General features: G+C 50.9%; 1 protein-coding gene and 1 pseudogene across 1 annotated transcript in view; both read left to right on the top strand.

Annotated features, from left to right (window-relative positions):
• LAMB2 (laminin subunit beta 2) overlaps positions 1-26990 on the top strand; it is a 63389-nt gene that overhangs the window by 28643 nt on the left and 7756 nt on the right. The window contains exons 10-30 of the mRNA XM_028719665.2: positions 626-805; positions 3087-3199; positions 3303-3382; positions 4776-4911; positions 5693-5851; positions 6835-6962; positions 7676-7796; positions 7902-8094; positions 9204-9347; positions 10592-10823; positions 11012-11175; positions 11446-11670; positions 12575-12792; positions 15046-15142; positions 17893-18265; positions 19570-19754; positions 20809-21050; positions 23083-23286; positions 23522-23666; positions 24315-24522; positions 26048-26189. Coding sequence (XP_028575498.2) covers positions 626-805; positions 3087-3199; positions 3303-3382; positions 4776-4911; positions 5693-5851; positions 6835-6962; positions 7676-7796; positions 7902-8094; positions 9204-9347; positions 10592-10823; positions 11012-11175; positions 11446-11670; positions 12575-12792; positions 15046-15142; positions 17893-18265; positions 19570-19754; positions 20809-21050; positions 23083-23286; positions 23522-23666; positions 24315-24522; positions 26048-26189 — 3689 coding nt within the window. The remainder of the gene's footprint in view (positions 1-625; positions 806-3086; positions 3200-3302; positions 3383-4775; positions 4912-5692; positions 5852-6834; positions 6963-7675; positions 7797-7901; positions 8095-9203; positions 9348-10591; positions 10824-11011; positions 11176-11445; positions 11671-12574; positions 12793-15045; positions 15143-17892; positions 18266-19569; positions 19755-20808; positions 21051-23082; positions 23287-23521; positions 23667-24314; positions 24523-26047; positions 26190-26990) is intronic.
• On the top strand, positions 13671-14560 carry LOC114591920 (ubiquitin-conjugating enzyme E2 Q2 pseudogene; annotated as a pseudogene).

The following is a 26990-nucleotide window of genomic DNA, read 5'->3' as shown; positions in this document are numbered from 1 at the left end:
CTTTGAATTGTGCTCGGAAACATACTGGGAGTCAATGCAGATCTCTCAGAACCGGTGTTATGTGGTCCCGGCGGCCACTCCAAGTCACCAGTCTAGCTGCCGCATTCTGGATTAATTGCAGTTTCCGGGTCACCTTCAAAGGTAGCCCCACGTAGAGCGTGTTGCAGTTGTCCAAGCGGGAGATAACCAGAGCATGCACCACTCTGGCGAGGCAGTCCGCAGGCAGGTAGGGTCTCAGCCTGTGTACCAGGTGGAGCTGGTAGACAGCTGCCCTGGACACAAAATTAACCTGTGCCTCCATGGACAGCTGTGAGTCCAAAATGACTCCCAGGCTGCGCACCTGGTCCTTCAGGGGCACAGTCACCCCATTCAGGACCAGAGAATCCCCCACACCCGACCGCCCCCTGTCCCCCAAAAACAGTACTTCTGTCTTGTCAGGATTCAACCTCAATCTGTTTACGGTTTAAGAACTGCAGCCGGCACAGAAGACCCGCTTTCCCAAGAAGGGAACAGATCTCTTCCAAGGAAGTGGAATGGTTTTCTTTTCTTACTAGTTTAGATAGGGATTAGCGGCTTCTCTTTGCACCTTTAATTTTGGGGTTTGCTCTGTGCCCGCCCTGGACAGCCTGCGACTGCGACCCTGACGGCACCCTGGATGGCGGGGTCTGCGACACCCATGATGACCCAGCGCTGGGGCTGATTGCTGGGCAATGCCGCTGCAAGGAGCATGTGCAGGGAGTCCGCTGCGACAAGTGCAAGACCGGCTTCTTCGGCCTCAACGCGGAGAACCCCCAAGGCTGCCAACGTAGGTATCCCAATGGGGTTTCCCTGAGCATATCCAGTTCCTTTTCTGAGCCATTTAGATGTGGTTCTGGGTGGGCTGCTTAGCCAGTGCAGCGCACCGCATAGACCAGTGGTTCTCAAAGGTTTGTGGTGCGCCACACTGGTCAAAGAAACATTTCAGTGTAATGCAATACACCATATTTTTCTCTCTATAAGACACACCAGACCACAAGACGCACCTAGTTTTGGGAGGAGGAAAACAAGAAAAAAAAAATTCTGAATCTCAGAAGCCAGAACAGCAAGAGGGATCACTGCGCAGTGAAAGCAGCAATCCCTCTTCCTGTTCTGGCTTCTGGGATAGCTGTACAGCCTGCATACGCTCCATAAGACACATGCACATTTCCTTTTTAGGATGGGAATAATAATAATAATAATAATAATAATAATAATAATAATAATATCTTTATTGTCATTGCCCCCTCTCGGGGACAACGAAATTACTTGGCTGCTCCATCCACCCAGGTAGGGCACTCCACACAAAATCAAATCAACTATAAAAACACTAATTAAAACAATACAGTATAAAACAGCAAGGAAGATTAGATGACTTTCAAAGTCCAGGCTTCCCATTCAGGGCTGAGATCGCTCTGGAGAAGAAGCTGTTCTTAAGACGGCTTGTTCTTGTCTTCATTGTCCTGTATCTCCGTCCCGACGGCAGGAGCTCGAAGAGACAGTGACCAGGATGCGATGGATGAGTCTTATAGAGCAGTAGTATTTTTTTTTAGAAAAAAATAGTTTGCAGGGTATTTATTTATTTATTTATTTGATACAGCAAGAAAATAAAAAGAGAGAAAACACAAATACCAAATTACACACAGGAATAACAATAGATACAGAATTTTCTTAACAAACAATAAGACATAAATTGGTCTTAACACTAAAGACCCAACCTCCCATCTATTCCATATATCGATTTCATATAACTTATTGCCAATACACACTTTTTATTTTATTGAATTTATATACCACCCTATACCCGGGGGTCTCAGGGCGGTTCACAGGATAAAATCAAAATATAAAACCACAAAACACATAAATAAAAATAAAAAAGGCCAATATCCCCTCCTCCAAATATATATATTTCTGATATCACCAATAATGGTTTGTTTCCCTTTCTGCTGGTCATCTTTGGGGTTAATTATAAGGGTAAAATATTTTCCATTGTTTTAAAATCAAACAGATATGACATTCCGGTATTTCTGAAAGAAACGTCCTCTGTAATGTATTTCTTCAAAACCTTGTGATAATTCATTATTACCACAAGACAAAGCTACCTGCTGAATAGCTAACTGTTGACTATCTCAGTAGAGAAATCCTTGTGTTTTCACTGGTAATCAGTATAGAAAAATGATTATCTGGGGGTTAAGCCATCAGATGTAAAATGAGGACCTGCAAATCTTTTCAAAATAAGAGCAAGAGCATCAAGTGATACTGAGGATGATCCCAGGACAATGCTAGGAGTTGTTTCTTTTCATTTTCCAGTGTATTTCTTATCAATAAATATTTGGTGTGACGAGAGCAAGTTTTTATTCTGAAAGTATGGCCCAGAGAACCATGGGCACAGAGTGTAAGACAGGCTAACCACAAGCTGGTTAGACTTCAGTTCCCATCATCCTTGACTCTTGGAAAGGCTTGCTGGGGCTGATGGGTCCAAAAATTTGGATGGCACCAGGTTGAGGAAAGCTGGCGCAAGACTTTGACTGAAGAGACCTGTGCTCAAATCCCTGCACATTCCTGTAACACTGTAAAAGTGTTAATGGCATGATCTCATTGTATCTGTTGGTTGTGGGCAACCCTGAACTCCTGTTTGAAGGAGGCGTGGGATGAAACCAGTGCTATTTTTCCGGAAAAAGAGGTGCTCACGGAACTCAACATGATCTCTTGTTCTCTTATTGTGGCAATGGCACCCACTTTAGAGGTGCCGGAACTGAGTTCCGGTGAGTTCCAGCTGAAAAAAAGCCCTGGATGTAACAAATCTGAGTGAGTGCGTAATTAATTCTACAGATTGATGTTTGTTCCAGTTCAGCAGTAAACAGCAGGATTTTTCTGATCTGTGCCTAGAAATAACGGGATGAGCTCAGAGTCAACTGGATCACCTCTCTCTCTCTCTGCTGGCTGGCTGACACTTTCAGCTCTTAATAGATTCATGAGAGAAGGTTTGTCCTTGCAGAAGCCATGCTGGCGCTGCTTCAGCAAGGCTTGTTCTTCTATGCACTCGGTTATTTTTGTCTTTAACCCACCAGGCTGCCAGTGCGACCCCCGGGGCACAGTGCAGGACGGGCCCCAATGCGACGCCATTGCAGGCGACTGCTTCTGCAAACGTTTGGTGACCGGGCGCAGCTGCAACCAATGCCTGGTGAGTAACAGGCTGCCCTGCTTTCCCTCCTCCCTTTGCTTGTGTCTCCCCCCCCCCCCCCCCCCGGACTGGCTGACACATAATTGCGTCTCTCTTTTTTCAGCCGGAGCACTGGGCGCTGAGCCCTGACATTCATGGCTGCCGGCCTTGCGACTGTGACGTAGGGGGCGCCCGCGACAACCAGTAAGGGGGCGCTGGAGAGAGTGTCCTGGGTGGGTGGGGGAGGCTGAGGAAGGTGGGATTGGGAGCACGATCCCAACAAGGGGCCCTTGAGGGAGGGTGGGATAGAAACCCAGTAAGCAATAAGGTAAAGGTAAAGGGGACCCCTGACCATTAGGTCCAGCCAGTTTGCGGTGCTCATCTCGCTTTACTGGCCGAAGGAGCCGGTGTACAGCTTCCGGGTCATGTGGCCAGCATGACTAAGCTGCTTCTGGCAAACCAGAGCAGCACACGGAAACGCCGTTTACCTTCCTGCTGGAGCGGTACCTATTTATCTACTTGCACTTTGACGTGCTTTCGAACTGCTAGGTTGGCAGGAGCAGGGACTGAGCAGCGGGAGCTCACTCCATCGCGGGGATTCGAACCGGCAACATTCTGATCGGCAAGTCCTAGGCTCTGTGGTTTAACCCACAGCACCACCTGCATCCCCCAATAAGCAATACCATAGACAAAAATGTGGGCTTTGCAAACCAGCTGAGGAGCAATCTCTTTGCATGAAAAGGACCTGCAGTGAGTTTTCCTGCAGTCGTGAGAAACTGCAGGAAGGGGCAGGGCTCTTGCCCTTGGGTCCTGCTCTCGGGGTTCCCAAAGGGCATCTGGGGTGCTGGCCTGATCCAGCACAGCTCTTCTGCTCCCCAACCCATATAGGAGGGTTTGTGAGAGGCAGGCATGATCTGCTGCGCCAGAGATAGGTCACTTTGGAAGGAAAGGTGAGGAAAGAGACAGAGCCCTCCCCTCCTCTTTATTTGCTCATTTATTTATTGAATTTCTACCCCCGCCTCTCTGCTGGGGAACTTAAGGCAGCAAGCAATGGGGTTCCCAAGCAGTCCATTGGCCGGAACTGAACTTGCTTAGCTTTATTTAGCAAGGGAGCAGCCTCCCAGCGCCTTCCATACAGGGCCCTTTTAGCTTGGTACTGGAGGAGATGGAGAGAGAAAAATGATTTGGGGCTGTAGTTAATTCGCACTTTCCAAAACAATAGCGGACTGAAACGCAGGCACCTTTCAAAATTTGCGTTTCTCCAAACTCTGCAGTTCTCCGAGCGAGTAATGTGTGCAGAAAAGCACGTGCCGGGGGAGAATTGTGCCTAACAAAAGCATTCAGGGAGGGGGAAATTGCTTTGCAAAAACGTGTCTATTGGCGAAAATTGTACGTTGGGAGAAAATCATCAATGAATTTTCAAGAGGACTTGAAACAAACCGATTTGGAAATGTGGAGAGCGGGACATAAGTGTAGAAAAATGAGGAGCTGGAATAGACAGATTTGCCCATCCCTGGACCGCAGGAGGCGGGTGAGCGTGTTCTCATGGGCTAGAACCACCTTTCCCGTTTGAGCCTCCCGCGCTGCCTTGCTGCAGGTGTGCCATGGAGACGGGGCAGTGCCGCTGCCGGAGCCACATGGTGGGCAGGCAATGCAGCCAAGTGCAGACCGGCTACTACCGCACCGCGTTGGACCATTATACGTATGAAGCGGAAGAGGCCCGGCTTCTCCAGGTGAGGACGTGGGCCTGCGGTTGCTTATATGCAGGGGTGTGGGAAAGCGTTCTCTGCTGAGTACCGACAGTAGTGTCTAACCTGACCGGCAGTGGCTCTCCAGGGTTTCGTAGAGTTGGAAGCATAGCTGTCAACTTTGAAAATAAGGGATCAGCAGCCAAAAAAGGGGCTTTTAATCAACCAGCTGAAATACGAAGTTAAAAGGGACCAGATAATTTTGGAGAGCAGCGCCGGTTTTTAGCCCTTCATTTCCAGAGGTTGCTGCTCAAGCTGATGAAACACTGCAATTAAATAACTACAAGCAGCAATCACTTTTCGTGCAAAACGAAGTCCAAGCTACAAAGATGCTACCCCAGGCAGAGACGCTCAGTTCGGCGGCCGCGAGGAGGATGGCGGCGGGGAGGGGCTCCCGGGGGTTGAGGCTGGTGAGAGGAGGCCGGAGGGGGGGGCGGGCCGGGCAACCAAGCAACACAGTTGGAGCCTCCCTCCTCCCTGGCCAGCAGGGAGGGAGGGAGAGGAGCTGCTTCCTTTGAAACCCGGGAAATTTAAGGGACATCATCAATAAGGGACAGCAGCAGGACACAACGCTGGGATAAGGGAGTTTCCTGCCAAATAAGGGACGGTTGACAGCTACGGTTGGAAAGGTACCCTAGTCCAACCCCATCTGGATGTCTGGGGCTGATGGGAGTTGTAGTCCAAGTGCATTAGCACCAGGTTAGCAACAACTAACTAACAACTAACTAAGAGAAGCACAAAGTCTTACTGATCTTTCTCTTGGCAGGGAGCTGAAGTAATGGAGCGCGTGCACCTCACGGGCCACCCGGCTACGTGGACAGGGCTGGGGTTTGCCCGGGTGCTGGAGGGCGCTGTGGTGGAGTTCCAGGTCAACAATGTGCCCTTCTCCATGGAGTATGACATTCTGCTGCGCTATGAGCCTCAGGTACCTCTGCTTTTGCCTCCCGTACTACTTCTGCTCCATTCATAAACAAACAGTGGGGGGGTGCAGTTTGGGCTTCCAGTCTTCATATATATAAATCCAGATATAAAACTCTTTAACGAAGCATTCAGAGCTTTACATGAAGTTCAGAGCAAGTATTTCTCAGGGGAATAAATAAAGTTTCGCCTCTGCCCCGCTGCTTTCCCCCGGAAATCCTGCTCCTTAGCACTAAACCACAGGTTTTCTTGGGGGAAAGTGGCAGGCAAAAGGATGTGTGGATGAGGCCTTAGTCATATCCACCCATTTCAATGGGTCTATTCTGAGTAAAGCTTAGCTGAATATCACCCAATAGGTCAGCGACATACGAAGAAATACTATACAGTGGTACCTCGGGTTAAGTACTTAATTCGTTCCGGAGGTCCGTTCTTAACCTGAAACTGTTCTTAACCCGAAGCACCACTTTACTAATGGGGCCTCCTGCTGCTGCCACGCCGCCGGAGCACGATTTCTGTTCTCATCCTGAAGGAAAGTTCTTAACCTGAAGCACTATTCCTGGGTTAGCGGAGTCTGTAACCTGAAGCGTATGTAACCTGAAGCGTATGTAACCCAAGGTACCACTGTATTCCAATTAAGAAGTCCAATCCCAGAATTCGGCTTTTCGGAGTTCAGAATGTTCTGAGCTTCAGCTTGAAGAAATGTAAACTTTGAAATCGTTTGGAATTAGTTTTGCCTTTGCCGCTAGTTCCCAAATCTTCCAGGTCTGTTCTGGGTTTCTTGGCTCTCCAGGATTTCAAGACAGGCTTTTCCCCCCAACTGGCCTGGAGATGTCTAGGGTGGAAGCTGAGACCTGCACTCAGCTATGGCTATGGCTGTTCCCCCTAAAACCAAAAAACACCTTAAAGGCTGTTTCTGAGGGGGTGCCATCTTAGTCTTGGCCTACCTCCGCATCTCATGCAGCCACACTGTAAGCCCTCCTTTTTCCTCAGCTTCCAGGAAAGTGGGAAGAGGTGAAAGTGTCTGTGGTCCGGCCTGGGCCCATCCCCACCAGCAGCCCCTGTGGAAACACCATCCCTGTGGACGATGTCATGACGACACCTCTGCCACCCTCATCCCGGTGAGTGATGAAAAACATACAATGCTCTCCTCTCCCCCCTTCTCTCTCCCCAAATCTCTTTCCTTCTCCCCCCCCCCTCAACCTTATGCCATATACAACACTGATCTGTAGAAATGACTTTATAATCTGAAAAGAGAGACGATGTACAGTGGTCCCTCGGTTCTCGAACGCAATCCATTCCCGAAGACTGTCCGAGTTCCGAAACGTTCAAAAAGCGAGGTGCAAAGGACGGTCTTCAAATTTCATTGAGAAAATTGAGAAGCATGCAGAAGAAGCCGTTCGACTTCTGGGGCGCGTTCAAAAATGGAAGCATTTACTTCTGGGTTTTCGGCGTTTGAGTTCCGAAACATTCGTCAGCAGAAACGTTCGAGAATCGAGGTACCACTGTATGTATGTTCTTTTGTAAACCCAAGAACTTCTCTAATAAAAGCAATTTTTAAAACCAACCAGGAATTAGTGGTCTCACCCTGGGAGAACTTCCTTGCCCTGCCTCTCACACAGGCGCCTTCCAGAGCTCTGCTGAAGTCAGCAGCGCCTTCCCATCCGTTGCAGGGGACAAAACAGGCTGCCTAGATGTGGCAGTCACTGGGGCAGGCGGTTCTTTCCCATCCTTGGCTTTCAGGAAGGCGCCGTAGGATCATCACACACAGCAAAAAAACCCGCCAGGCCCTCCGCTCCCCTTTGCTGTAAACAGGCCTTTTCTTGTTCTGTAGGTTTGTGGTGCTGCCGCAGCCAGTCTGTCTGGAGCAAGGGCTCAGCTACACCATCCGGGTAGAGTTCACCCGCTACGGAGGACGTGACCATTTGCAAGGGGCTGCAGTGCTGCTGGACTCTGTAAGTGTCGAGACTCCGGTTGCATCTTCTGTAGGGGGGACCGTGGCCTGCTGCAAATAACACTTCCTCTCTCCCTACCTCCCTCTTGCTCCCCTCCCCGCTCAGCTGGTCCTGATGCCACGCTATTCCTCCCTGGAGATGTTCATCGCCGGGGACGCCGCCTCCATCGCCCGCAAGGAGACCTTTGAGCGCTACCGCTGCGCCCAGCAGGCTCGGCCTGTGGTTAAGGCGCCGACGCCGGAGCCTTGCGTCACCTTGCTCACCAGCATGTCGGCCATCATCCACCAGGGGGCACTGCGTGAGTGTTAAAAACAAGCAACTACCACCAACTCACAGGGACGCAGGTGGCGCTGTGGGTTAAACCACAGAGCCTAGGACTTGCCGATCAGAAGGTGGGCAGTTCGAATCCCCATGACGGGGTGAGCTCCCGTTGCTCGGCCCCTGCTCCTGCCAACCTAGCAGTTTGAAAGCATGTCAAAGTGCAAGTAGATAAATAGGTACCGCTCCGGCGGGAAGGTAAATGGCGTTTCCGTGTGCTGCTCTGGTTCGCCAGAAGTGGCTTAGTCATGCTGGCCACATGACCCGGAAGCTGTACGCCGGCTCCCTCGGACAATAAAGCGAGATAAGCGCCGCTACCTCAGAGTCGGCCACGACTGGACCTAATGGTCAGGGGTCCCTTTACCTTTACCTTTTACCACCAACTCACCATGCAATACATCCTTACTGCACAGGTAGACCGGGAATGGGTTACCTATGGCCCTCCAGACTCAAACTCCCATCAGCCCCAGCCCGTGTGGCCAGTGGCCTGGGGTAATGGGGGCTATAGTCCACAGGTTGCAGTAGAGGCTTTCGCTCGTCCTAGCAAGCAATGGAAATGTTCCCAAGTGCTACAGGGAGCTCAGGGTGAGCTGAGAGAGGTGGTACCCAAAAGGCCCACACTAAGAGGGAGCAATCCTGCGCCACATTCTTGCTAGGTTGCATGCATGGGTGGGGCTGCCCTAGCCACATAGATCATGCTTCTCGCCATCTTATACTGGAGTGGGCAAGCTGCCTTCAACACTGGAATCTTTTGCCTAGCATGGGGCTCGAACTCACGACCTTGAAATCAAGTCTTATACTCTACCATCTGAGCCATGTAGGCCTATACTGCCTTGCAGCAGGTATCCAGGGTTTTGGGCAAGACACATTCGCAGCCCTGCCTGGAGATTCCAGGGATCGAACCAGCAACCTTCTGCACGCAAAGCAGAGGCTCTGCTCCTGAGCTACGGCCGTTGCAACCTCTCTCAGGGTCTTTCACAGGCCCTTTTATGTATATCACAGGAAGAGAGGCTCCTGCTGGCTTATAGCAGAAGGGTGCCTCTTTCCTTTCGTTCTCCTGCCTCCTACTCACTCTCCCTTTGCCCCCAGCCTGTCTGTGCAGCCCCCAGGGATCGCTTAGCTCCGAGTGCCGTCCGGATGGGGGGCAGTGCCAGTGCAAGCCTCACGTCGTGGGCCGCCGCTGTGAACGTTGCTCCCCCGGCACCTACGGCTTTGGTCCCGGTGGCTGCAAAGGTGAATATAATTCAGGTTCCGACCTTTCCTCCCCAAATTCTTTTGTCTTTCCTTTTGAAAGCATGGGCCGGTCCTCGCTGGGCTCCTGAGTGTCAGTCAGTGCTGATGTAAACAGTCTGCTAGGACGGAACCACTGGGAGCAGAGAGCTGTCCGGTCTCCTCTTGCTCCTCCAAAGTGCAAACCCGCATTTGAAACTCCTCCTTGGGCTACAGAAGAGGAGCTGCTTGCAGAGTTGGGGATGGAGGAGCAATATGGGGGGAGGAAATGATAGCATGCCCCCACCTCCCTCTTGCTCCTCCACCCACTATTAATCCCTCCCAGTAGCAGCTGACAGGGCAGGGGTGCTTACCTGACCTCCTGTCACCTGAGTCACCACAACTCACCCAGAAGGGGACAGGTAAGGCAGTGGTGAGGTCAGCACAGTGCAAACGCACCAATGGAACCAATCCTGCACTTGCACCGTGCTGACCTCCCCGCCACCTCACCTCTCCCTCCCAGTAAGTTGCAGTGATTCAGGTGGCAGGAGGTCAGGTAAGTGCGCCTGCCCTGCCAACTGCTACTAGGAGGGCAGAGGAACAAGAAGAGACTGAGACAAACCACGAACCCAGGTTTGTCACCATGCTAAGCCAAACCATAGTTTAGCTCGCAACAACCCAGCTGCAACAGGACCAGAGGAAAAGCAAAGTGGACTCAATCTCCCCACCTCATGTTTGCACCTTCACAGAATTCGCAGTTTTTCTTAGTGCTACATTCAAAAGAGCTCACTCTCCTTTTTACTTTCCTCAAGACAGCTCCTCTATTACAGATATTGTAGCACTTGCACTCAAACGACAGGGTTCGTTGTGTGTTTTTTTTACAAAACTGGAGCAGCTGTGCATTTTTGTAGATGCCCTCTTTATTTTTCTCTCTGTCCTTTGATGTACCTCTTCGTCCTGCCATTAGCTGACGGATATGCAAAAATCTGAAATGATCAGGTTCAGGAAAAGATTGTGCGAGTGCATTAATTTGAATGCAAAGCAAGCACGTTTCCATTCTCTGATTTGCATAATTGGATGTTGAAACTTCTCAGCACAGACTGCGAAGCACCCTAGCAGACACGGGTGAAGGGGGTTTGCCTATGGTGGGGGATGGACTGCAGCACGTGATGAGCAGGGCAGGAGGCGCCCACGGATCGTTACCTTGTGTGTCAGGAGGAGCAGTGGCAGGGAGCATGTGCATGACTTCTCCCTCTCTCCCCTTGCAGTGTGCCAGTGCAACAGGGAAGGCTCTCTGAGCGGTTTCTGCGACAACTTCAACGGTCAGTGCCCGTGCCGGCCTGGTGCCTTTGGGCCACGCTGTGACCACTGCCAGCCTGGCCACTGGGGCTTCCCCAGCTGCCGCCCATGCCACTGCAACGGGCGCTCGGAGGAATGTGACCCGCGGACGGGCAGCTGTTTGCATTGCCGGGGCCACACAGAAGGAGATCGATGCCAAAGGTGAGCATCCTGGGACGGCACCCGGTGGAAGTAGGGGGTGTATCCAGGTGTCCAGAGGGAAAGGCCTCCTGGCGAGGCCTAACTTCCAAAGGACCACACCACAATCTACAAACAGCCCTGGGGATGAGCCCCCACACCAATGGCAACGAATATGTTCATCAAACCCTTTTTGTCCCCCCAAATTGCAGTTGCGTGTCCGGATTCTATGGGAACCCATCGCTGGCCTCAGGGGGCCACTGCCGGCCCTGCCCCTGCCCTGAGGCACCTGGCTCTGGACGCCATTTTGCTGCTTCTTGCCGCCAAGATGGCCGCTCTGGGACAGTAGTTTGTAGCTGCCTCCCAGGCTATACAGGCAAGTCCAACTTTCTAGCGCCCTGTAGCCCTAGGATTAGGAGCTTGAGAGGAGATGAGGAAGGGGTGTAACAGAGACAGAAGCCCACATGGTAACCTCCTTCTCAAGTCTCGCTTCTCTGGGAACTTGAGTGCATTGATAGACCTGTGGCCGCGGTTTATGTGTGTATTGCAGTGGAGATTGGGGACCGGGCTCCTTTTACCTCACACAGCGCCTTTTACCTCATGAACGACGCCCTTTATCTCACACAGCGCCTTTTACCTCACACAGGCCCGCGCTGTGACGAGTGCGCTCCTGGTTACTACGGCAACCCTTGGCAGGCCAGGGGGCAGTGTCAGCCCTGCGCATGCAACAGCAACATTGATGTGGCAGATCCGGGATCTTGTGACCGGCGCACAGGCCGCTGCCTCCGCTGCCTCTACCACACCGAGGGTGACCAGTGCCAACACTGCCAGGGAGGCTATTATGGGGATGCCACACGACGCACCTGCCGCCGTGAGTGTCTCTTGTGGAGAGAGATGTGTTTTCCATCCGGCATATGTTGCTCCCATCGCTACCTGCCTAACCTTGACTCTTGGTGGTCCTTCAGTAAACGAAAGGGGATCAGGCCTCAGGCTTCCTGATTATTTTGTCAACAGCCGACCTGTTAATTTTATGGAGGAAGGAGATCACCGCAAACACTCAGGGCTTATGGTCCCGGGACCAGCTGCACCTTAAATCTTAACCGAATATCATTTTGTTATTCCCAAGTTCGGATCTCAACAAAATTGTAAACTGTGAATGAAACCCCCTAAGGCACCCATGTCCCCTTCCTGTAAGTTAGGCCACTTATATTGAGACCCAAGAGGAAAGCTCGTTTTCAAAATGCTGTTAGGAACTTGGTGTTCTAATTCCGTATATGGCATATTTCAGAGGACCAAGAATGTGAGCTTCTTGTTTCTTTTTAAAAAAATAGGAAAGGGGGGATGAAACAAAACACAAAAATCCAGTTTCTAGTCCTCAGGATTGCTAATAAATGAGACTAGTAATGTTGCTGGGGCTGAGGTGCAGTGATGAGAAGGAAGGCTTCTTTGCCTTCCACACAGAACAAGGATGGCTGCTTTATCACACACAAAGGCTTGTGGGGAACAATTTAGGAGTCCGATTATCTGCAATGCCCCTTCGTGCCCCATATTTCCCCCCCCCCCACTGCACTACCTTGCTGAAGTGTGAAAGCTGCCTAGGTTTCTTATGCCCAAATGAGGCGTGGCTTCTTTTTAAATCTACATGATTGCATATTTAATTTTTGTGCCGATCCATTGCTTCGCCCTCCAAGCGGAGCCTCTTTCTTCGACCTGCCATTTTGAAAGCACTGGTGTTTCTCTTGTGTGTAGTGTTTCTGTCCCTTCCCTCCCTGCAGGCTGCTCCTGTAACTTCCTGGGCACGGTTCGCAGCCAGTGCCCGTCGCAGGACCAATGCCAGTGCGAGCGGTACAGCGGGCAATGCCAGTGCCTGCCCAACGTCCAGGGGCAGAACTGCGACCGCTGCGCTCCCAACTTCTGGAACCTGGCCAGCGGTCAAGGCTGCCAGCCCTGCGACTGCCACCCGCAGTACTCCCTGAGCTCGGCTTGCAATCAGGTTAGGATGGGAAGCTGTGTGCCGGGCGAGGCTGGGAGCCTCCAGGGCAGGAGCGGGAGGGAAGCATTTTCTTCTAGGGAACCTTCTGAGAGCCACATGCCAGGGAGCAGCAGAAACAAAGGTGGCTGAAACCGTGAGAGTAAATATGTACCTTTGAGCAGAGTTCCTACACTGCAGGGGGTGGGCTAGATGGCTCTGTGGGACCCTTCCAATGCTACAATTCAAAGATACATTGGGGGGGGCAAATCAGGGCCAGTAACAGGAGTGGCTTGGGGAGGTAGAGAGGTCTGGAGGGCCTCTTTTTCATACCCCATACCTGGTTCAAAGCTGTGTTAGAAACAAGGGGAGTGGAGAGCACAGGAACACAGGAAGCTGCCTTACCCTGAGCCGGCCCATTGGTCCATCCAGCTCAGTAGCGCCTACACTGACTGGCAGCAGCATTGCAGGGCCTCAGACAGGGGATGCTGCCAGCCCTTCCTGGAAACGGCAGAGGTTGAACCTGGGACGTTACGCATGCTAAGCAGCGGATGGTGAGCGGCGGCGGCAGTGGCGTTGGGAGGCTCCCGACTGCCACATCACGGAGTCTTATCCCTCTTCATCGCCAATATTGTTTGTGGAATCAGATGACCCCAACTTGACTTCAGTATTGGAGCATTTAGATGATATTAAAAAGAGCAATACTCTGCTTCTCCAACAATTGAAACGATTGATATGCGACCTCTGCAGACTATATACCGTATTTTTCGCTCTATAAGACGCACCAGACCACAAGACGCACCTAGTTTTTGGAGGAGGAAAACAAGAAAAAATATATTCTGAATCTCAGAAGCCAGAACAGCAAGAGGGATCGCTGCGCAGTGATCCCTCTTGCTGTTCTGGCTTCTGGGATAGCTGCGCAGCCTGCATTCGCTCCATAAGACTCACACACATTTCCCCTTACTTTTTAGGAGGGAAAAAGTGTGTCTTATAGAGCAAAACATACGGTAATCTTCCCCAGCATCCCGATGTTGAAATGTTAGATCAACCATTGCTGACCGGCCAGAATGGAACAATGGAAGAAGTTACATCAGAAGAAGAGGAGGAGGAGGAAGATACGGGTGAAGATATTGATCTGGATCATTATGATATGAAGGAGGAAGAACCTGTTGATGGAAAGAAGACAGAGGATGGTGGCATTGAAAAAGAGAATCTGGCAATCCTAGAAAAAATGGTGCAGTCTCTGGGTCTGTCCAGGCTTCAGATCGACTTATGAAAGAACTCAGGGATATATATAAGTCGCAGAGTTACAAGTCAGGGATTTATTCAGTGGAACTTGTAAATGACAGCCTATATGACTGGCATGTAAAACATCCTGATAGCCTGTTGCATAGTGATCTTCAAGTCTTAGAAGAAAAAGAAGGTGTAGAATCTTTTAAGGATAACTCCCTTTGATCCTCCATTTGTGAGAGTAGTCTCTCCTGTGCACACTGGCGGGTATGTTCTCGGTGGAGGTGCATTATGCGTGGAGCTGCTTACTAAACAGGGTAACAGTGCCTATTCTACAGAATCTGTCATCACGCAGATCAATGCCACATTAGTCAAAGGAAAAGCCAGAGTACAGTTTGGAGCAAATAAGAACCAATATAACCTAGCAAGAGAACAGCAATCCTATAAATCTCTAGTACAGCTACATGAGAAAAATGGCTGGTTCACACCTCCTAAAGAAGATGGTTAACATTGTGGACATTTCATACACTTGGACCAATGTCAGTAAAAGATTTTCCTTCCATCACAGATTCGACTATGGATGCCCCTATAACAGCCATACTGAAGATTCTAGCTCATAGATAACTAGTGGATAATCTGTTGACTGACACATCCAGTATAAGCTACAGCTGTACGATTCTGCTCTTCTGTCAAGTATTTTCAACTGAACAGTTTTAAAACTTTATTGTCCCCATGAATTAAGCATACCAATCCCCACTCCATTTTAGAGTGTTAATCCTTTAACTGGGCTCTTGGGGTTTACTAAAATACCAGTCATTAAGATCTCCCCCCCTTTTATATGCACTTATTTGCCCTTCCTTAGACCCGCTAGGGCTAGGGGCTGAGAGGTAGTGTGAAGCAGTGGTTAGGGTGCCCGGTGAGGATCCAGATCTTTGCTATTATACCCTAGCAACACCTTCTGTGTCTCACTTTTCCATGGGGCAGGGTACAAAGGGCTCGCTTTGGGGAGTTCTTGAAGTTGTCATGCAAACTGCGCCTGCCTTGTAGTTTACAGGGCAATGCCAATGTCGGCCAGGTTTCGGGGGCCGCACCTGCTCGGAATGCCAGGAGAACCATTGGGGGGAGCCCAGCCAGCAGTGCAGAGGTGAGTGCTGCGTATTCTGAAACCCTGCCGTTGCTCTGGGCCGTGCAGGGATCCTGAAAATGTCAGCTTCGTTTTTATTTCACTTAAGCAAGTTTCTGGTGTTGATGCCTGTGAAGGTGATGGTTTGGATTCCGAGAACTATGAATTAAATGTTTGCTCAAAGGGGTTTACCCCTATTTCACATTTCAGCCCCATTCACCTCTCTCCCCCCAAAAGGGCACTTCCTAAGGGTCAAGAGATGCTCTAGAATTGGGTTCCTTCTGCTTGCACAGGAGGAACTATTGAGTTCACGCCGTTGTTTAAGAAAGGGGAATCCCCCTACTTCATTGAGAGTCTCCTGGTAAATTACAATGCACTGGAGGCTTCCTGTGCCTTTTGTGATATTTATTTTATCATTTATTTGATCAAACATGAGTCTGACCAAACTGCGGGAAGCAGTGGAAGACAGGAGTGCCTGGCGTGCTCTGGTCCATGGGGTCATGAAGAGTCGGACACGACTAAATGACTAAACAACAACAACAACAAAATTTGATCATGTGCAAGGAGAGCCTACTGGAAGCAAACTGGCTCCTGAAGCAGGCAGCACAACCAATTAATCCAGCATTAGATTCTCAAAGGCTGACATTTGCATCCCAGTTTCGGCCAACTCGCTGGCTAAACATCCAGCACTTCATCTGACTCTCACTTCCTGCCCAAATTAGCGTTTTTTCTGCCTAGTCCACTCACTGAAGGACACGACTCACTAAAAGGCTGGGTGTCAAATCTCTTACCAATATGCCTGAAAGTGTGAGGGTAATCAAAATGGGGGAAATCTTAGAAGCCAGTTAATATTTCAAGCGGGATGTGGGTGGCGCTGTGGGTTAAACCACAGAGCCTAGGACTTGCCGATCAGAAGGTCGATGGTTTGAATCCCCGCGGCCGGCTGAGCTCCGCTTGCTCTGTCCCTGCTCCTGCCAACCTAGCAGTTTGAAACCATGTCAAAGTGCAAGTAGATAAATAGGTACCGCTCCGGCGGGAAGGTAAACTGCGTTTCCGCGCGCTGCTCTGGTTTGCCAGAAGCGGCTTAGTCATGCTGGCCACATGACCCGGAAGCTGTACACCAGCTCCCTTGGCCAGTAAAGCGAGATGAGCGCCGCAACCCCAGAGTCGGCCACAACTGGACCTAACGGTCAGGGGTCCCCTTTACCTTTACCTAATATTTCAAGCAACGACGTTTGAGATCAACTCAGCTTCTTGATTCTGTTATGAAGCCATTTGGAGTGGGCGATTTAATACTAGATCGCACTCTACTAGCACACATGGTGAAATAATAGGAATGGCATTTAAATAGGCAGAGCTAGGAGAATGTGTTTTTTACAAAGAGCGATTTGGAGACCTTGGGTTCAGACTATTAAGGGATTTGTTTCTTCGGCCATACTTTCTGGAAAGGTGTGAGGGTGTATCCAGAGTTGGCAATGAAAGTGGTTGTTGGTTGGAGACACAGAGCACATTGTTGTAGGAGAACTCTGCTACAGGAAGGAGGGACACCCAGTTGCCATGCTAGTTGCTGACATGACGGCACAAATATTGCTGTAAAGTCATGTCAGTTTTCTCCAACTCGGCATTCATAGCAGGATGGCGGGTGGACGAAATGCACAGTTCCACTCCCAGCATCTGCATGAACTGGGCTGTGAACTGGGTACCTTTATCAGAGGCAATCCCCGGCGGTAGCCCATGCAGCTTGGAAAATGTGGTCTACATTACCAAGCGTTAATATCGAGATGTGGAAAATATGTAAACAACAAGGATAAGCAGGACTAAGATGTGGAGAGATGCTCCAGAGATCCAGACCATGGGGAGCCCCAAGAAATTAATAAATACAATTTGGACTATAATTTGATCTTTTATATATATATTTATTATTTTTTTAATTGAAGTATTATGGTTAGATATTTAATTTAATACTAATACTAATACTAATATATATATTTTTATTATTATTATTATTATTATTATTATTATTATTATTATTATTATTATTTATATCCTGCCCTCCCCAGCCAAGACCGGACTCAGGGCGGCTAACACCCGATACAAAAACAAATTGACCAAAACACAACTTAAAAACAAGATTAAAATACAACATTAAAATATTAAAATACAGCTTCATTACAATGGAAACTCAAATCAAAAACTTTTTTGGGGATGAAAACGTCAAGTCTTCACCAAGGCTAATTTTCCAGACTGGTCCTACATGGGCCAGAAAAATTGGAAAATTTTTAAAAATAAAATGATTTTTTAAAAAAAGTGGTCTACAAAGAGTTGGGTGGTTTCCTTGGAGGTGGGGGAGCCCTTTACGCAGGATGAAGCGCTTGGAAGATGCCACGTGCAAAGGAATAACTCACTCTCTCTCTCCTTTACGGCGTTTTTGGAGAGCCAGTGTGGTGTAGTGCCCTTATACCCAGTCAGACCCTGGGTATCTATCTCTGCCATCTCACTGCTCACAGAGAGCCAGTGTGGTGTAGTGGTTAAGAGCGGTAGACTCGTAATCTGGTGAACTGGGTTTGCTTCCCCGCTCCTCCACCTGCAGCTGCTGGTGACCTTGGGCCAGTCACACGTCTCTGAAGTCTCTCAGCCCCACTCACCTCACAGGGTGTTTGTTGTGGGGGAGGAAGGGAAAGGAGAATGTTAGCCGCTTTGAGACTCCTTCGGGTAGCGATAAAGCGGGATATCAAATCCAAACTCTTCTTCCCTTCTTATGTTGCGGGCAGCCTGCGACTGTGACCCGCGTGGGATCGAGAAGCCGCAATGCCACCGCATCACTGGGCACTGCTCCTGCCTCCCTGGGGTCTCGGGCGTGCGCTGCGACCAGTGCTCCCGAGGTTTTGCCGGCGAGTTCCCCGCCTGCCAGCCGTGCCACCAGTGTTTTGGGGACTGGGACCGCATTGTGCAGGATTTGGCCGCTCGCACCCGCAGCCTGGCGCAACGCGCCCGGCAGCTTCAGCAGACGGGCCTCACCGGGGCGTTTGAGGGCACCTTCCGCCGACTCCAGGACAAGCTGAGTGCAGTCCAGGCCATCGTCAATGCCCGCAACGCCACCGCCAGTGCAATCACCCACCTCTTGCAGAATATGGATTCGCTGCGGTGAGTGACGGGTGGCCTTGGTACCCGTACATGTGCAGAGGAAACGGACTTGGTTGGAGCCTAGGAGCAGTGGGTAGGCAGGGTAGGAACTGAGCTGCTGCGTTCAATTTTTGTCTTTTGTTTGGCTTCTCCCAAAGAATCCCAGGTACCAAGTTTGTTTTGGGAGCTGGGATTCTCCTCCCTCTCTCTCTTTTCACATTTTTTTACAGTGGTACCTCGGGTTACAGACGCTTCAGGTTACATACGCTTCAGGTTACAGACTCCACGAACCCAGAAATAGTACCTCGGGTTAAGAACTTTACCTCAGAATAAGAACAGAAATTGGGCGGCGGCAGCAGGAGGCCCCATTAGCTAAAGTGGTGCTTCAGGTTAAGAACAGTTTCAAGTTAAGAACGGACCTCCGGAACGAATTAAGTACTTAACCCGAGGTACCACTGTATTTGCAAGTTTCTCAGATTAAAACTTTACCTTCACATATTGAACATACAACATAGACACAAGATTCCCAAAGAATCTCTAGGACTTCCCTCCTCCCCTTTGTGGGTCCTATTGTTAATCGTTTCCTCTTGCATCTTTTATGATAACCTACATCTTTTACATCTCCATTGTGTCCAAAACTCACCATTAAACTACAAGTGCTATTCCAATCCCACTAACAATTTTAACTGTTTATACAATGGTTTTTAAGATAAGTTATAAATTTCCCCCATTCCTTATTAAAATTTTGGTCTTCCTGATTTCTGATTCTTCTGGGTCTTTAGCCATCAATTTATAATCCATAATCCATTCTTCTCTGGTATAGGCTTTATCTTCTTTCTATCTTGGGGCCAATAACATCCGCGCAGCTATGGCTGCATATATAAATAGTTTCTCTGCTCCCTTGGGATTTCGGCAACTAGAATTCCTAAAAGAAAGGCCTCAGGTTGTTTTGTTTTTTAAAGAAAAGGTTATTAATTTCATTTCTCTGAAGAGGAGCAGTAGGTGGTTTAGTCCTGGGTGGCAGTGCACCTCCCTCCCCACTGAGAGCCAGTGTAGTGTAGTGGTTAAGAGCAGTGGACTTGTAATCTGGGGAACCGGGTTCGCTTCCCCGCTCCTCCACATGCAGCTGCTGGGTGACCTTGGGCCAGTCACACTTCTCTGAAGTCTCCCAGCCCCACTCACCTCACAGAGTGTTTGTTGTGGGGGAGGAAGGGAAAGGAGATTGTGAGCCTCTTTGAGACTCCTTAGGGTGGTGATAAAGCGGGATATCAAATCCAAACTCTTCTTCTTCTCCCTCCCGCTTCTCACTCACGTCCTCTCACCAGGCAGGAGATTGCCGATGTCACGGAAACGCTGACCAGCCTGGAAGGGTTGCTGACGGCCACCCAGGACAGGAACTTCAATGCCAACCATGCTCTTGGCACGCTGGAACGCGGCGCTCGGGCCCTGAACCTCAGCCTGGCAGATCTTGCGCGCCAGCTGGAGGCGCTCAAGAATGCCAATGTGCTGGGTAAGTGCGTGTCCAAAGTGACGCAAGAAACATACTCTCCTCCCGCCCCATTTTTACCCTGCCCTTTCGTCAAACGTAGAATTGCAGTTCTTCTCCCCCACAACCTTTTGACTTGCAGCCTCTGCTCAAGAGCCAGAGTGGAGGCCAGGCTTGTATAGGGAAGTTTTTAATGTTTCATGCTGTTTTTATATATTTCACTGGGAGCTGCCCAGAGCGGCTGGGCAACCCAGTCAGATGGACGACATATTCCGTATTTTTCGCTCCATAAGGCGCACAGTACCATAAGGCATCTAGTATTTAGAGGGGGAAATCAAGGGGAAAAAAATCTTATTACACCCCCCCCCAGCCCCAGCCTGTCCGCTTCTTCCAGAGCTTCTGGGGCTGCCGGGGGAAGCCCGGCCCCCCCCCCCCAGCCCCAAAGAGCAAAGAAGCCAAGACAGCGAGCAGGATCCAGATTCTCCAGCCAGGGGATGTTGCGTGCGGCTAAAGAAGCGGGCAGCCAGAGGGGCTGCGCTCGGCTATGGCAATACCCCCACCTCCCGCAAAAGCCCACAGGAGCTGGGCACCCTTTAAGGAGTGCGCGGCTCCTGCGGGCTTTTCTACGAGGAGGGTGAAGGGACTGACTGGCCACGTCAGTCCCTTCTCCCTCCTGGGGAAAAGCCCGCAAGGGCCGCACGGAGCATGTGTGCGGCTCTTGGGGGCTTTTCCTGCCTGCCTCCCCCCTGCATTCGCTCCATAAGACGCACACACATTTCCCCTTACTTTTTAGGAGGGGAAAAGTGCATCTTATGGAGCGAAAAATACGGTATATTATTATTATGGGGGTTTCCCATAGGTCTAGCACAGGCTTCCTCAGCCTCGGCCCCCTAGATGTTTTGAGACTACAATTCCCATCATCCCTGACCACTGGTCCTGCTAGCTAGGGATCATGGGAGTTGTAGGCCAAAAAAACATCTGGAGGGCTGAGGTTGAGGAAGCCTGGTCTAGCAGAAGAGATGCCCAGCAAGGGCCTCATAGTCCTGTTCTTTAATCCCGCCCCCACTTCCCCCGGCAGGAGCCTATGACAGCGTCCGCCAGTCCTTTGTCCAATCGCGGGAAGCGGAGCACCGGGCCAACGCTTCCACGGTGGGTTTCTCCAGCCCCGTCGGCCAATCGGCCACATCCCGGCGACGCACGGAGAACCTGATGGCAGCCCGGAGAGACGCTTTCAATCGGCAGAATGCAGCCAACCGGCGAGCTCTGACCGACCTGTCCACACGCGTTCGAGGGCTGAGCCTGCATCGGATCAATGAGAAGGTGGGTGGGGAAGCTGGGAAGGAAATTATCGCAAAGTAAAGCATGTAAGGGACGCGGGTGGCACTGTGGGTTAAACCATGGAGCCTAGGACTTGCCGATCAGAAGGTCGGCGGTTTGAATCCCCGTGACGGGGTGAGCTCCCGTTGCTCGGTCCTTGCTCCTGCCAACCTAGCAGTTCGAAAGCACGTCATGTGCAAGTAGATAAATAGCTACCACTCCGGTGGGAAGGTAAACGGTGTTTCCGTGCACTACTCTGGTTCTCCAGGAGCGGCTTAGTCATGCTGGCCACATGACCCAGAAGCTGTACGCCGGCTCCCTCGGCCAATAAAGCGAGATGAGCGCCGCAACCCCAGATTCGGTCACGACTGGACCTAATGGTCAGGGGTCCCTTTACCTTTTAAAGCATGTAAGAGCCAGAGATGGGGAACCAGAGGCCTTCCAAATACTGCCAGACTTCCAGCTCTCGTCGGCTCCATCCAGGGGGACTAGTGACACAGTGGTCACAGTCTCCCTGCATCCCTGAGGTAGCCAGTCAGGTCTTGGTTGAGGGGAAAGGCGAGCTCCAGAACTTTTCAGACTGCGCTGCTAAGTTTCTGCTTAATGTTCTGTTGGTATTTTACTGCGAAATGTTACTCTGTGGTACTTCGACACGCACGTCTTCTGTGTGAACCACACGGAGCAAAGGCGAGGAACCTTTTCCCACCTCTTAAGGGCCACATTCTGTTCTGAACAAGCACCTGAAGGCCACATGCCAGTGGTTGGGCAGAGCCAGAGGCAAAAGTGGCCGGAGCGAGGAAGGAAACGTTTTGACAGCAGGCGAGTGTCAGGGACTGGTTGAATGCAGAGGAACGGTGAGGGCGGCTGGGGAACCCCCAAGGGAAGACGACTCAGAGCCCAGGGACTGGTGGTGAGATGACAAGGAGTGGTCAGAGGGAGAAGACTGGGAGGAGGTTGTCAGAAGCTGAAGAGGGAAGAGGGTTCAACGAGTGGAGGGAATCTGTTGGAGAAAGAAGTCCAGAATCAGAGGTAGAAGTGGGAGCAGGACTGTGGAATGAGGAAGGCCAAGAGGAGTCCGGCTGGTGAAGAGGCCTTCCTGCTGTGACAAGCTCTCCTCCCTCCCTGGTCTCCCAGTACCAGGAGAGGCATGAAGAGAGCGGAGGAGAAATCAGCGTCATGTAGTCACACAAGCGCAGCCTCAGATTGCTTAGGGGAAACCCTGGAGGACTTAGGCAGCTGCGGGGAGGCAGGGCCCTTCATCTCCGCAACTGCTCCATAGGGGCAAGACCTACTGAAGAATAGCTGCTGCGCCCATTGGGCCAGACTCTCCCGTGCCAATCCTGGTTGTTTTTTTTAAAAAAAACTTATTTCATGTGATTTACTGCTGGCGAGTTTCTTCATGCTTCCTCCAACGCTCTTGTGCTGGTCCCGAGGGTTAACCGTGCGGCGAGGTCCAAGTCCAGTCCGAGGTTGAGGGTGTGGTATGGAGGCTGTCCGTCAAAGCTTAAGCAGGGTCCAAGGCAGGGAGTCGGGTGAGGTCAGGAACTCTGGCAGAAGAGCAGGACAGGGTGCAGGCAGGAACAGGCTACCAACAATGTTGCTCCTGCAACCTGGGACTGGGGCTGGCTGGCTTTTATCTGCCCCGAGGCATAGGGCGGCCCCGGTCCACAGGTGACTCGCCTCTCCTGGCCTAGAGGCGAGCACTCCTCCTGCGGGAACTTAGTTCCCTCCGCCTCTCTGCCCTGAGCCTCTGCAGCTCAGGAGAGGCTGGAGGGTTACTGGACCCAGAGGCAACCTCAGCTTCCCCGGACGGGGCTGAGAGTGGAGCACCTGCAGGCAATGGGTCCTCCATCACCTCAGGGGCCAGAGCAGACTCAGCTGGTGCCTGCACCTGAGGATCCAGCACAGGTGAGGACCCTTCAGGCTCAAGCCCCGGCTCAGCTGGTTCTGGAGGCGGGGACTCCTGTGCAGGCTGGGATTCCTCAGGTTCAGCCTCCGAGTCCGAATCCCAGGCCATCACAGCTCTCTCCTCTAGGTGTGCGGTGCTCCAGGGGACGCCCCCTGCTCCAGCAGCCCCTGTGGAGGGGCTGGTTGCCGTGACGAAGACGGCAGGCGCCACTGCGGGGGCCTCAACTGCAACGGGGCCGTGGCCACGGCCGACAACGCGCTGGATCGAGCCCGCCACGCTGAAGGGGAGCTGCGCCGCGCTGTGGCTGACGTGGATGTCCTGCTGCGTCAGGTAAGCAACCAGAGGAGAGCTGCAGAGCTCAGTGTTATAGGCAAGGTGAGAGCTTTTCCATTTGCACATATTTCATTTCATCGGAAAGACCAGCAGCACGAAGGCCTGGGCATGGTTCTCAAGGCAGTAAACAGAGTTAGCTCTGGCTCTGTTCCTGGAATGCAATGCTCCCTGCATCCCTAGGCCTCTGCTTCCCCCTGCTGGCTGACCAGGGGACCTGCTGTGTCCTTTGCAGGTGTCCGAGGCAAAGGCAAGGGCAGGTGAGGCGAAGCAGAGGGCACAGGCCGCGCTGGACAACGCCAATGCCACCAAAGCCCGGCTGGAGCGCTCCAACAAGGAACTGCGGGACCTCATCCAGCAAATCAAGGGGTTCCTGAATCGTAAGTGCAGGATATTGGGCTGCCCCCTGCGCCAGTCCCTTATTTTATTTTGTTTGATGCCTATCTCAAAAAGACGGCTCATGTAACGTACGGTACATCACGCGCCATAAAATGCCACTTTTAAACGGCTCCCCCCCCAAAAAAAAGATTTATGGGAGCTATAGTTTGTTAAGGCTGCTGCGAGCTACAAGGAGACCCCGTTATTCACCCTCACAGATCAACAATTCCTAAAGTAGTTGGACAGTCAACCCCTCCTCACAAGGAGCTCTCGCAAAGGATAAACATGCAAGTGCCAAAAAAAAATTCAGAACGCAATCTTAATGTTGAAAAAAATTAAATGAAAGCCAGTTACGTTCATGTTCCTGCCAAAAAGGGAAAGGCAAAATTCTATACAAAAAAAGTTAAGAATGCCTCTGCACCTCCTTATACAAGTCCCAGGCAGGGCCGTGGGGCAAGGCAGGTGGACATATTTATCCCTTGATGGTTCCAGCAGAGTGTGTATGTGTGTGTGTGTGTGTGTGTCGGGGGGTATTCAGACAGGGATGAAAGAAAGCAGGGCAGAGGGGACATTTGCGGTGGGTCTTGTGAGAAGCAGGGGCCTGTCGTTCTACCCGTCTGTAGCGCTGACTGACCCCATCCCTCACACAGTTGACGGGGCCGACCCTGACAGCATTGCTCTGGTGGCCTCCCGCGTGCTGGAACTCTCCATCCCAGCGTCCCCCGCACAGATCCACCACCTCGCTGAGGAGATCAAGGAGCGTGTCAGCAGCCTGGCCAACGTGGACGCCATCTTGGACCAAACGGCGGGAGACGTGCGTGTGGCGGGGCAGCTGCTGCAAGACGCACGCCGCGCCAAGTGAGTGTGCCAGGGCCGGAGAGGGCGTGTGATGGAGGCTGCTGCTGTCGGACCCAGAGGAGAGGCCATAGGGATAGAACTGTGCTCCCCTTGGTCCTCCTCCCTTCATGAGCAGCAACTAGTTATTCAGCAAAGGGAAAGGAAGATGGGGGAGTGTAGGAGTTTGCTGGGCGGGACCAGCACCCTGTCAGGAGTCTCCACAGCTGAACTGATGGTGGACTTATTATTAGGTTTGAAGATGGGTTCAAATCCCCCCTCCTCCATGAAGCTCACTGTTGGGTCTTAGGCTGAGAGAAAATAACCTCCTTTGTTAGGTCTATTGCCAAGTTAAGTGAGGAGAATTGTGAAGTACTGCGTGCGTATCAGATACTGCTAGAAACATGATTGTATGGTGATGAGAGGCCCTTCTGCAGTACTGCCCTTTTGTGTGGCTGTGTTACAGGAGCTGAACAGAGTACAAGGGTGGGGCGGTCACTGTTTGGGCTAGTTTGCCATCTAGGCTCAAATACAGGAATGGTTTAGATGCAAGGAGGGCCAAACTCTCACTGATGTGGGGAAAACATGGAGGCAGCTGTACAATTAGCCTTTCAAAAGCGGCGTAGTACAGTGGTACCTCGGGTTAAATACGCTTCAGGTTACAGACGCTTCAGGTTACAGACCCTGCTAACCCAGAAATAGTACCTCGGGTTAAGAACTTTGCTTCAAGATGAGAACATAAATCGTTCAGCAGCGGCACAGCAGCGGGACGCCCCATTAGCTAAAGCAGTGCTTCAGGTTAAGAACAGTTTCAGGTTAAGAACGGACCACCAGAACGAATTAAGTTCTTAACCCGAGATACCACTGTACAAAACAAATTAACTATGCAGAGCTAAAAACCGAACAGCAGGTCAAAATAGCAAAACTGACCAGAAAGCTGAGGAACCAAGAAGACCAAAACTTTAATAAAGAACAGGGGAAATTTACAATTTACTTGAGAGACCACTGTAAGCAGATGAAACCATTAGCAGGATTGTAATAACACTTGTAATGTAGAAATTACTATGGACAAAACGGAGAGACATAAAACTTGGATGATGAAATAATATGCATTTGAAAAGGTTGATAATAGGACCTGTGGAGGGGAAGATGGGAAGTCTAGAGATACAGAGAAATCTCTAAATATGGATATGTATTTGGCAATGTTATAACTCTACACTTGTAAAATCAACTAAAAAATTATTTCAAAAATAAAAAATAAAAACCGAACAGTGGGGAACACAAATGGTCAGCACAAAAACGTCCAGGGAGAAGCTAAATCAACCAGATTCGTTTTCAGGGCTCTCTTTCATCCAGAGAGAGGGCTTGGCACAGATCTTGGAATGGGGAGGGAGGTAAACTACACCTGTACACAGAGATCCCACCTAGCGAATGGCTGCCCCTAGATCTATTACTCCCATGGATTTGTCATCCTGGCCATCGCAGCAGTGGGGATGCTAGTGCACATAGCTCTGGGCTCACACTTGCCACACGTTCTTCCCGTCTCCAGCGCTCGAGCAGAGAGTGTAAAGACTGCAGCCGAAGCAGTGAAGAAGGCTCTGGACGACGCCAAACGGGCTCAAAGCGCCGCCGAGAAAGCCATCCGCAACGCAGCCAGCGACATCTACAACACCGAGACTGTCGTGAATAGGGTAAGCCCCGTCGCTGTGCGGAGCCCTCCCCTGAACGTGTACAATAATTGAACATTGAGAAGGACTTGGAACGTAATTAGGTAAAGGTAAAGGACCCCTGACAGTTAAGTCCAGTCGTGGACGACTCTGGGGTTGTGGCGCTCATCTCGCTTTACAGGCCAAGGGAGCTGGCGTTTGTCCGCAGACAGTTTTTCCGGGTCATGTGGCCAGCATGACTAAAAACCAGCAAAACCAGAGCAGCTCACAGAAACGTAATTTACCTTCCCGCCGGAGCGGTACCTATTTATCTACTTGCACTTTGACGTGCTTTCGAACTGCTAGGTGGGCAGGAGCAGGGACTGAGCAACGGGAGCTCACCCCGTCGCGGGGATTCAAACTGCCAACCTTCTGATCGGCAAGTCCTAGGCTCTGTGGTTTGGACCACAGCGCCACCCATGTCCCTTGGAACATAATTAGCTGCCCTTATACCCAGTCAGACCCTAGACAGTTTGGGATCAAGCTCTGCCATCTCACTGCTCACCCCTCATTCTGGATCGTTTATATGAGCCAAGTTGAAAAGCACAGGTCCCAATAGTGACCTACTTCTCTCCATTTGGAGAACTGCCCTTTCATTCTTACTCTTTGCTTCCTGCAACTTAACCAATTCCTGATCCACAAGAGGACTTCTCCTCTTCTTCCTTGACTGCCACGCTTACTGGGGAGTCTTTGGTGAGGTACTTTGCTGAAAGCTTTTTGAAAAACCAAGTCCAAAGAAGCAAGGTGAGTAGCACCCTGGATAGCTCCAAGAAGCAACAAGGCTGA

This window comes from Podarcis muralis, chromosome 2, assembly GCF_964188315.1.
Source record: "Podarcis muralis chromosome 2, rPodMur119.hap1.1, whole genome shotgun sequence".
Taxonomy (NCBI): Eukaryota; Metazoa; Chordata; class Lepidosauria; order Squamata; family Lacertidae; genus Podarcis; species Podarcis muralis.
The sequence above is the reverse complement of the archived record's forward strand: the minus strand, read 5'-3'. Positions and strand labels throughout refer to the sequence as shown.